We start from the raw sequence: 10,907 nt of genomic DNA on the forward strand, positions 1-10,907 counted from the left end.
AAAACTTAGAGCTATGCAACTGTCATACATGCTCCTCTTCCCTGCGTGACTTAAAGTCATTATGGCGGGCAAGGCGCATTTCTTCGAATCCCCGGAGGAGGCATGGGACTGGCTAACTGAGGAGGGCATCAGGATTCGAAAAAGACCCACGGCACGGAGGGGGGAACCCTCCTGTGAGGATCCCCCTCCCGCTGGGGGGCCCCGGAGGAGCCGTAAACGCACTAGATCTCGGAAAGGGAGACAAAGAGACCTGGACACTCCCATGGACGGGGAGGCAGCTGGAGACCCCGGCTCTCGAGGGGAAGGGTTGCCCGTTGAGCCTCCAGAGAGGCAGATCCAAACGCAGACTGGAGACGATGGCCGCCTGAGCCAATCCCCGGTGCTTGGCTGACATGTTACACGGAGCTCCGACTGGGGTGCGTGGGAGGGGCCGGAGAGTCCGGTTCGTCCTGAAGAGGCCCTTGAGGGACTCCACCGGTGACCTGGGCTCTCCCTAAGACCTGCCAAGTATGGCCTGACTTCTTGCGAATAGTTGTAAGTGATCCGACTGAATGGAGGGGTCCACCACTCCACTCCTATGACAGCCCTATTGGCTGTTTTGTTCTGGTTGGGTGCTAGGGCGACAGATGCTTCCTGGGTGGGAGTATGGGGTGGGGGGCGGTTGGGGGGGAAGAAGTTTGAGTTGGGGTTAGATAGTTATATTTTGACAATTGTCCCTTATGACATTAGTATTGCACTGTTAAGTTTTAACTGGTCACTCGTTTGTCCATTGACGGGCCCCCGACAATGTAAGACTCCCACGCAGCCCACGCCTGGTCCTCATTGACACAAATCATCTCCTGGAATGTGAACGGACTATTAGACAAGATCAAAAGATCCGCAGTAATTAACACACTCCGTAGGTATTCCCCCTTGGTGGCCCTACTGCAAGAAACCCACCTTCTGGGAACTAAATGCCCTATGCTTGTACGAGGAGGATTTGATAGGATTTACCATGCAGGCTTCTCCAGAGGCTCCAGGGGGGTGGCCATCCTGCTCCACCGCTCACTACTCATGGTGATCACTTCTACGATGTCTGACCCGCAAGGCAGATTTGTAGTTGTCTCAGGGTTACTTCGCGGCTCACCGCTGAACCTTGTATGCGTGTACGCCCCCCCAGCGGGACTTGACGCCTTTTTACTCTCACTTCGCCAGGTAGTAGCGGGACTCCCCCAGGGAACCACGTTAGTAGGAGGGGATTTCAATGCTGTTCTGATCCCGGATTAGATGTATCTGAGAATGTCACCGCGGGCAGGTCCACCCGAGCCACAAGCCTTAAAGGCTTGGGCTGATAGCCTTGGCCTGTGTGAAGTGTGGAGAACCTGGCACCCCATGGAACGTCAATATACACACACATCGGCCGCCCACCGGACGCACTCCAGAATTGATTTAGTATTTATGCCGGCCCTGGACTTCACCGGTGTCACAGGGGCGTAGATACTGCCTTGAGGGGTGTCGGATCACGCACCCGTGCGAGTCCGGCTGGGCGGAGTGGACCTCACCAGGCGCCCGGTGTGGCACCTGAATGCTTGGTTCCTGCAGGATAGCGATTATACCCTTGAAATCAGGGATCACCTTGCGCAATATTTTGAACTGAACTTGGGAACGGTCCAGTCCTCGGGTACACTATGGGCTGCCTGCAAGGCCACCCTAAGAGGACATGCTAAGTGCCTCCTACGTGCACGCGAGCGCGCTCGTGACTTACGAGTGTCTGAGTTGGAAGCCGAAGCGTTAAAAATGGAGTGCCAACAAACGACTTTATCCGAAGCCTCCACATTGAGGCAGCTCACCAGGGTCCGAGACGAAATCAAACACTTAGTACTAGAGTCAGCGAAACATCTGTGGAGGGCATCGTCTGCCCGAATATATGGTTGGGGAGACAAAAACGGGAAGCTCCTGCATTGGTTGGCTACCCGCCCTTTAATTAATAGAATCATTCCTGAAATTAGGGACGACTCGGGTACCCTATCCAAAACACCTATCGAGATCGCACAGAGCTTCGCTTCCTACTATGCACGCCTGTACGCAGAACACCCTCGACCCACTATTGAAAAGGAATCCCCCCTACTGAACGACATAACTCTCACCAGAGTTTCCCAGGCGACCAAGGCGAGGATGGACGAGGCAATTAGCCTCACAGAAGTACCTATTGCGATTGACAGTCTGACATCGGGCAAGACCCCAGGGCCAGATGGGTTCCCAGCGGAGATGTACAGGAAATGTAGTGACATTTTGGCTCTACACTTACTTGAGATGTATGAGGAAGCTGAGCAGAAGGGTCACTTCCCTCCTGGGATTGGTGATCCCTAAGACCCAACCCCTGTCGCAAAACTGCTCGGCATACCGGCCTATTTCTCCCCTCAATACTGAGATCAAGGTGCTAGCCTCAATCCTTGCCACTAGACTAAAAGAGGCAATGCCCACCCTGGTACACCCTGACCAATGCGGCTTCATGCCTGCCTGTAGCACTAGGCACTGCATTAGGTGATTACATCTAGCCCTAGCACACCGCAAAACCCTGTCACACACCCCTCTGGCGCTGCTCTTACTTGACTTTGAGAAAGCCTTTGACACAGTGGATTGGTCCTACCTTGAGCACGTACTAAAAAAAAACAGATTTGGACCCAAGTTCCGGGGCCTGGTGGGACTACTCTACTCTAATCCAACGGCTCATGTCCAAGTAAACAGAGTAATCTCAGATGCATTCCCTATTGGCCGTGGCACTCGACAGGGTTGTCCGTTATCCCCCCGGCTCTTTGCACTAATAATAGAACCCCTGGCGAAATTACTACGAGAGGACCCTCTGATAGAGGGCTGGTCTTGACCTGTTTGCCCGGAAGACCGTGTGGCATTATACACGGACGATGTCTTACTATACATCTCTAACCCGGCCAAGAGTGGCCCCCGCATCTTACAAATTCTAGACATCTTCTCGGAGGCCTCAAGACTCACCCAAAATCCCAATAAATCCCTGTTGGTTCCCCTCCATCATTCTAGAGACTGTATGGACTGGCAACAAAACATACCAGTGCGGAGGAATAGCTTTAAATACCTGGGGGTACATGTCTCAACACTCCCTGAATGAACATGGGAGCTCAACATCACACCATTAACCAGAAGAATCAAAAATGATCTCCAACGGTGGAAGGACCTCCCCCTTAATCTACTTGGAAGAGTCACACTCTATAAGATGATGGTCCTTCCCAGGCTTCTCTATCTCCTCCAAAACTTCCCACACCCTATCCCCATGAGATGGTTTAGAGAAATGGACTCGCTAGCGCGCCAGTTTCTATGTAGTGGCACCCGTCCCCGGCTGGCGCTTAAAACCTGCCAGAGAGACGTCTATGAAGGGGGTCTGGGAATGTCCAATATCCATAACTACCACCTGGCAATGCATTTACTTGTGATCAATGACTGGATGGGGGGTGGATGGACAGACCCGGCGTACCGGCTGGAACTCCAGACACTGAGTTATCCTAAGATCTTTGACGCCCTGTACGGCGGCCCGATCACACGTGGGTTCCTAGGGGTGACAGGGGTGGTACTGCAGGATGGCAGACGGCCCAAAAGATATCAGGATGGTGGGGGCGCCTTACCCAGCAGACCCCACTGTGGCACGGGACGTACTTAAGAGAGGTATCGGGTCTGGAGGGATTCCAGAAATGGGATAACATAGGTATCTCTACACTGGGTGATGTATGGAAGGGCGCACACATGCGTTCCTTCGAAGGCCTCCAAGAAACCTTTTCACTAAATAAGACGCAATTCCACAAGTATCTCCAGGTTCGCCACGCCCTACTGGCGCAGGTCCAGACAGGGGACAACATACCCGAAAGCAGCTCTATGGAGAAGAGGGCACTGATGGGGAATCTGGGTAGGGGAGGTGTTTCCCAGATATACCGCACACTAATCGCCACCACTGCCTGTTCCCTGGAAGGACTTCGTCGGATATGGGAGGGATGGGTGGTTCCTGTGGAAGAGGTGGACTGGATTGAGGCATTGGCAGCTCCCCACACCCTGACGATAACGACTCGTCTCCGACTAATACAGACTTACTATCTCCATGCGGCCTAGCTTACACCCTCCAAACTGCACAGGGCGGGGCTCCGATCCACAGCTGACTGCCCCCGTTGTATGAGTCCAGACGCTAATTTCTTCCACATGGTATAGACATGTTCAACTATTAAAACCTATTGGGAGATGATCTCGCGGGAGATCTCAGCGGCCCTGCGAGTAGACATGGAGCTGACACCATTGACATTCCTGCTGGGGGTCATGGGAGAATCGGGACTACGTAGAGCAGAACAAACCTTTCTAGGGGTGGTGTGCCTAGTGGCCAAAAGGGACATTATGACAGACTGGAAAACCAATAAGGCACCGGCCTTGACTAAATGGAGACGGGGGTGGACTGGTGTGCTCAATGTGAAAAACTCGTATATGAGGCTAGAGGGTGCCCAAATAAATATAACAAGATCTGGGGGAACTGGGAGGACATAACAACTTAACCCCCTACAATGCTGACTGACACAACGAGAGGGAGAGCCCGAATATATTTCTCCCCCCCTTTAGTGGGGGGAGGCACTTACGAGACACACCAACATAGAGATGCACAATCTACTCGTTCAAGGTGTTGTCTGGGACATTGGGATTGACCACCGTTTGGTGCCCGTTGGCGCCTTGTTATCTGTGTGTATAACTGTTTTACCTGTTTTATCTTATTGCAAAACCAATAAAAAATTATTTATAAAAAAAAAAAAAGACAAAGTTGATTACAAGGTGTAGGATTTGCATGTCATCCATACGGGTGGGCATTTTTAAGAGTGATTGGTCTGGGAAAGCATAAACTCAGGATTCAGAACGTAACACAGGGGTTGACTTTACTAATAACAATTGATTTCTACCCGAATTTTTTTTTTAGCAAAATTAGGATCATCAAAGACTGGGAAAAACATAACTTTCTAACTTGTACCATGCAGTTTGCAAGCAGCTCTTTGATGCCCGTTCATAGCTCACTCCGCTAGATTATGATTGTAACCTATGAACTGCTCAGTAACAAAATGATCTCAATGACAAAAGCAGTAGCACACTGCACGGAAAATACTGTTCTGTGATCTGCATAGTGCACATTCTTTGCAGCAGGCACACTAACCCTCTGCACTAGCTTAGTGGAGTCAAACCTGCCCCTAGACAAAACTCCGAAAGCTCTCCAGGAGGTACATTATTCACAAGAGTTATCTTTGCACTTTTGTTGCCTCAAAACTATTGGCCATACGAGGAACTCCGCAGTGCTTTTAAAACTGCTGTGCTGCTACAACCCCGGCACCCCAGTAACAAAAGCGCTCCTTCCAGCCTGCTGGGGAAACCCCGAGGCCCGTACGCGAGCCAGGCCTTGCTGTAGGCGTTTCCCTCTCCCTAACTTCCTGATCTCTGGGCCAGATGTATCAAGGAATTTTGCATTTGCAAGCGGTGCGAAGCGCAACATTTGTCCGTTTGTGAATGCAAAAACGCCTTTCACAATGTATGAAAGGCATTCGCTGTGCAATTTTAAGGAATCGCTAAAATAGCAATTCCTTAAAATTCAGACCCCATTTAGAGAATCGCAGATTGCAATTCTCTAAATTGGAAATCGCAAATAGGGAATTCATATTTGCGATTTCCAAAGCACATGTGTGAAGCTTTTCCTAAATGCGAATTGGGCATTTAGGAAATGCAATTACCACCAAATCCAAAGTGGTGGTAACCATGTGCAATTTTAAAAAAATGCATTATAAATGCATTTTTTAAAATGACATGCAGCGCACACATGCCCTTAGGGCATGTGTGTGCTTCACATGTCCGCAAATATTTTTTTGGGGTGCATCAGAGGGGGCCGTAGGCCCCCAGCACCCTGGGGTTTGCATTACCTAATTTGCGAATTCCTAACTGGAATTCACAAATTGGGAAATGCAAAACCATTCGCACCTATGGGCCGACGGGCCCTTAGGGATGAATAGAGTCACATTCTCTAATTGCGATTGCGAATTTTAAGAAATCGCTATTACCGAATCCTAAATTTCATACGTCCCATTTTGCATTTCTTAAATAGCGATTTCTTAATATTCGCTATTTAAGAAATGGAAAACGGATCTTTGATACATCTGGCCCTTGGTAGTTTCATCTTGCGTGTGCAGTCAGTCGTGTGAACGCTGCTCCTGTCATCCTCACACCCTGTGATTGTTGTCATAAACACGGCGCGCGCCGTTCAGCGCGGCACATCTCAGTCGGGATCCCTTTGTAAATACACAAAAAGTGATTTCAAAGCAACAAGTAGATAGTAAATAAATAATGCAGCTGCCAACCGCGCCCCGAGTACAGCGCTTCGTTACGAACAGGCGCTATGCTCGAGTTCATAGATATCCCGATTAAAAATCTACTTACGATTTTTTTCCAGTTCATAGAAAGTCTGCAAAAGAGGAAAACATGACATTTTAATCATGGAATGAAAGTATTAGGATTTAAGAACTTTAGGGAACCCTAAAGCCATGTTTTAAAAGATGACATAAGATGTACATTGTGCTGCATGTCAGAATATCGAACACAAAAATCTTATGTTAGGCCACATAGTATCTCTCCTTTTGAAGCACTGTCGTGGACAGATCTCCGCCCTTTTCGTAACATTTAAATCACCTATTTAGTAAGTAACAATGTATTGGTCACTGTTGTTTTACTCGTTTTACTACACAAAGAAAAAACAAGTGGGAACTGGACAAAAAAATGATCATTGTGGCTTCGATACTGTGCAGTTGACATCTTGCAGTCAGTATTGTTAGGGGTCGATATTTAAGCGTCAATACTGTGGCCCCTGGCATGGCCTGACCTGTTGTTTCACGCACTCAAGCTTGCACAGGTGTCAGAGGTGAAGTCTGTGGTTCATGAACCTGTTAGAATGCCGTCTCACTGCTGAAGGAACGTTTCAGAAAAGTGTCATAAGAAACAACGGCCTTCAGCAGGGCAAATAGCTCTAAAGATCTACAGAGTTCCCGAACAATGTAACAGGAGAGTCTATGGAGCTGTCCTTGAGGTCTCTCAAGTGGAACAATCTGATCCTGATTTGGGTGCAAACTCCTCTTTGTGCCCAAATCAGAATTCCAGCTTGAGGGCTAATTCCATACCCGCAGGTAAAAAGTGGCAGGCGCACTCCACAAAATTCATGTTTGAGTTTCCAAACATATTTGCAACTTCTGGCACGTGCAATTTAGGCATCACTCTCCATTCTGAGACCCCAAACACACCTCACTAGGTACCATACCTCACAGTATCACAGCTTCCAAAAAGCTCAGCTTGATCCAGGAACTGCATGGCCCAGAATGAGGACATTGGCACTGGAAAATGTCCTCGGAGGTTCCCTGCAACCTCTCCTCCCATAGACTTAACTGCTCATAGGATTTGGAAAATAAGCCCAGGTGGAAATCATACTTTCAAAGTCAGATCAGATTTGATTGACACATCACCTGTCCAGGTAAGCTGACCACTAATCCCAGTTGGATCCTTATGGTGCCCCAGACTACTGGACAAATACCTCACATGCTCATGGAAACTCCTGCACCTGTGTCATGCCTCTAAGATTACTCTTGGTGTCTAGACACTTTGTTCAGGGTCGAAGGTAACAGTGGTGCTTCGGCACTAGGCCCCACAGGTGAGAGTGACATTGCAGAGTCTGTCTGATGGCCTGAAAGTGCTGTAAAAAGTATACCCTAGAACGCTGGCAGTGGCGGCCTGTCACACCAGCTGTGAGTTTACAAGAAGCTCCTTGACTGGGCCAGCAGCTGTGTCAGCCATGTTGTCTCCCCTGGGGTAAGAGGTGTGAAGGCCTTGCATATGTAATAGTGTCACTCATATACTCCTGAGCTCAGGTGTACTTTCTGTGAAACACATCTTAGAGGCAGTACATGTGCACAGGGCTGTGTAATAATGTCACTCATGTCCTCGCCTGTACAGGTGCACTCTCTGTGAAGCCCACCTGAGGGCAGTACATGTGCACAGGGCTGTGTAATAATGTCACTCATGTCCTCGCCTGTACAGGTGCACTCTCTGTGAAGCCCACCTGAGTGCAGTACATGTGCACAGGGCTGTGTAATAATGTCACTCATGTCCTCGCCTCTACAGGTGCACTCTCTGTGAAGCCCACCTGAGGGCAGTACATGTGCACAGGGCTGTGTAATAATGTCACTCATGTCCTCGCCTGTACAGGTGCACTCTCTGTGAAGCCCACCTGAGTGCAGTACATGTGCACAGGGCTGTGTAATAATGTCACTCATGTCCTCGCCTGTACAGGTGCACTCTCTGTGAAGCCCACCTGAGTGCAGTACATGTGCACAGGGCTGTGTAATAATGTCACTCATGTCCTCGCCTGTACAGGTGCACTCTCTGTGAAGCCCACCTGAGGGCAGTACATGTGCACAGGGCTGTGTAATAATGTCACTCATGTCCTCGCCTGTACAGGTGCACTCTCTGTGAAGCCCACCTGAGGGCAGTACATGTGCACAGGGCTGTGTAATAATGTCACTCATGTCCTCGCCTGTACAGGTGCACTCTCTGTGAAGCCCACCTGAGGGCAGTACATGTGCACAGGGCTGTGTAATAATGTCACTCATGTCCTCGCCTGTACAGGTGCACTCTCTGTGAAGCCCACCTGAGGGCAGTACATGTGCACAGGGCTGTGTAATAATGTCACTCATGTCCTCGCCTGTACAGGTCCACTCTCTGTGAAGCCCACCTGAGGGCAGTACATGTGCACAGGGCTGTGTAATAATGTCACTCATGTCCTCGCCTGTACAGGTGCACTCTCTGTGAAGCCCACCTGAGTGCAGTACATGTGCACAGGGCTGTGTAATAATGTCACTCATGTCCTCGCCTGTACAGGTGCACTCTCTGTGAAGCCCACCTGAGTGCAGTACATGTGCACAGGGCTGTGTAATAATGTCACTCATGTCCTCGCCTGTACAGGTGCACTCTCTGTGAAGCACACCTGAGGGCAGTACATGTGCACAGGGCTGTGTAATAATGTCACTCATGTCCTCGCCTGTACAGGTGCACTCTCTGTGAAGCACACCTGAGGGCAGTACATGTACACAGGGCTGTGTAATAATGTCACTCATGTCCTCGCCTGTACAGGTGCTCTCTGTATGCAGCACACCTGAGAGGCATTACATGTGCTAAAGGCTATGTGATACTGTCACTAATATACTTTCTTGTAAAGGTACGCTTACAGTGATGCACACATGAGGAGCATTACATGTACAGAAAGGTGAGTAATATTGTCACTCATATACTCTCTTTCCCAGGTGCTCTCTCTGTGCAGCAAACCTGAGAGGTAGTGCTATGTGAGACTGTTACTCATATGCTCTCCTGTACAGGTGCACTGCAGACCTATATATTATGGTTACTGTGGTTCTTGGCTCCACAGATGCCTCACAGGCAGGTGAGGTACATCAGAAAGGCTTTATGTGAGCATCGATCCATTTATTACAGTTACTGCAGCGCTCACCTGCACATGTGTCCTTACAGAGATGCACACCTGAGACTACACCTACACAGAACCATATATAACACTGTAAGTGGAACTCTCACCTGTACAGGTGTAGTTACAGTGATGCACACCCAAGGGTTCACACCTACATTGAACCATATATAATACTATTACTGCAGCTCTCACCTGCACAGGTGTACTTACAGTGATGCACACCTGAGACTACACCTACACAGAACCATATATAACACTGTAAGTGGAACTCTCACCTGTACAGATGTAGTTACAGTGATGCACACCCAAGGGTTCACACCTACATTGAACCATATATAATACTATTACTGCAGCTCTCACCTGCACAGGTGTACTGACAGTGATGCACACCTGAGAGTCCACAGAAGCACAGAACCATGTATGATACTGTTACTCCAGCTCTCACCTGCACAGGTGTACTTGCAGTGATGCACACCTGAGAGAGTACACAAACACAGAGCATATATAATACTATCACTGCAGCTTTTACTTGCACAGGTGAAGCACATGTGAGAGTCTACACCTGCACAGTTCTATATATAATACTGTTACTGCGGCTCTCCCTGCACAGGTGTATTTACAGAAATGCACACCTGAGAGACTACACCTACACAGAACCATATATAATACTGTTAATGCAGCTCTCACTTATAGCTGCACACAGCTCTAGATCCCATTGCTAAAGGAGGTCTCACCTGCACAGGTGTACTTACAGCGATGCACACCTGAGACTCCACACAAGCACAGAATCACGTGTAACATTGTTACTGCACCTCTCACCTGTAGCTCCACACAGCTCTAGATCCCATTGCTAAAGGAGTTCTCACCTGCACAGGTAAGCTCCAGCAGGTGCTCAGCAGACACACTGCGACCAGGGCCCACGCTCTTCTGTCCATCCTCGGGTTCTGGGCAGTGCTCAGGTCACCAGCAGACAATGTCTCTTCCTTCAGGGAGATGCTTTGTTGGCCCCAGACCCAGACCCTTATATACCCATAAGAGGCTGAGCGTCCTCCAATCAGCTTTCAGTCCCAAGGATGACAACTCCTTCAGCACAGGTCACAAGGTGAGTCTGCCCTGGAAGAGATGCCTCGGGATCTGCCTAGAGGTCAGGATACTAATAAGCAGCTTTTGAGTATGATAAATTAGGTCTGTGATGGACTATGCTTGTTTGAAAACATTTTCACTGGTGTATTCTTTTTGTAAGATGGTGAGTATGTGATTAGACACTGGTGCATCTCCCAGGGTTTGGCTCCTCGAACAACACGAAAAGACGCAGCGAAAGACCCGTAAAAGTGCATCTGATGGGTTGGAGTTGCGTCTGAAGAGT

At 49.1% G+C, this 10,907-nt stretch overlaps 1 protein-coding gene across 1 annotated transcript in view; it reads right to left on the reverse strand.

Annotated features, from left to right (window-relative positions):
* LOC138283727 (embryonic protein UVS.2-like) overlaps nt 1-10,525 on the reverse strand; it is a 156,618-nt gene extending 146,093 nt beyond the window's left edge. The window contains exons 1-2 of the mRNA XM_069221772.1: nt 10,408-10,525; nt 6,457-6,481 (exon numbers count right to left, since the gene is read on the reverse strand). Of these exons, the coding sequence (XP_069077873.1) occupies nt 6,457-6,481; nt 10,408-10,476 (94 nt within the window). The 5' untranslated portion in view covers nt 10,477-10,525. The remainder of the gene's footprint in view (nt 1-6,456; nt 6,482-10,407) is intronic.
* Between the last annotated feature and the right edge of the window lie 382 nt (nt 10,526-10,907).

Source organism: Pleurodeles waltl, chromosome 3_1 (genome assembly GCF_031143425.1).
Source record: "Pleurodeles waltl isolate 20211129_DDA chromosome 3_1, aPleWal1.hap1.20221129, whole genome shotgun sequence".
NCBI classification, from domain to species: domain Eukaryota; kingdom Metazoa; phylum Chordata; class Amphibia; order Caudata; family Salamandridae; genus Pleurodeles; species Pleurodeles waltl.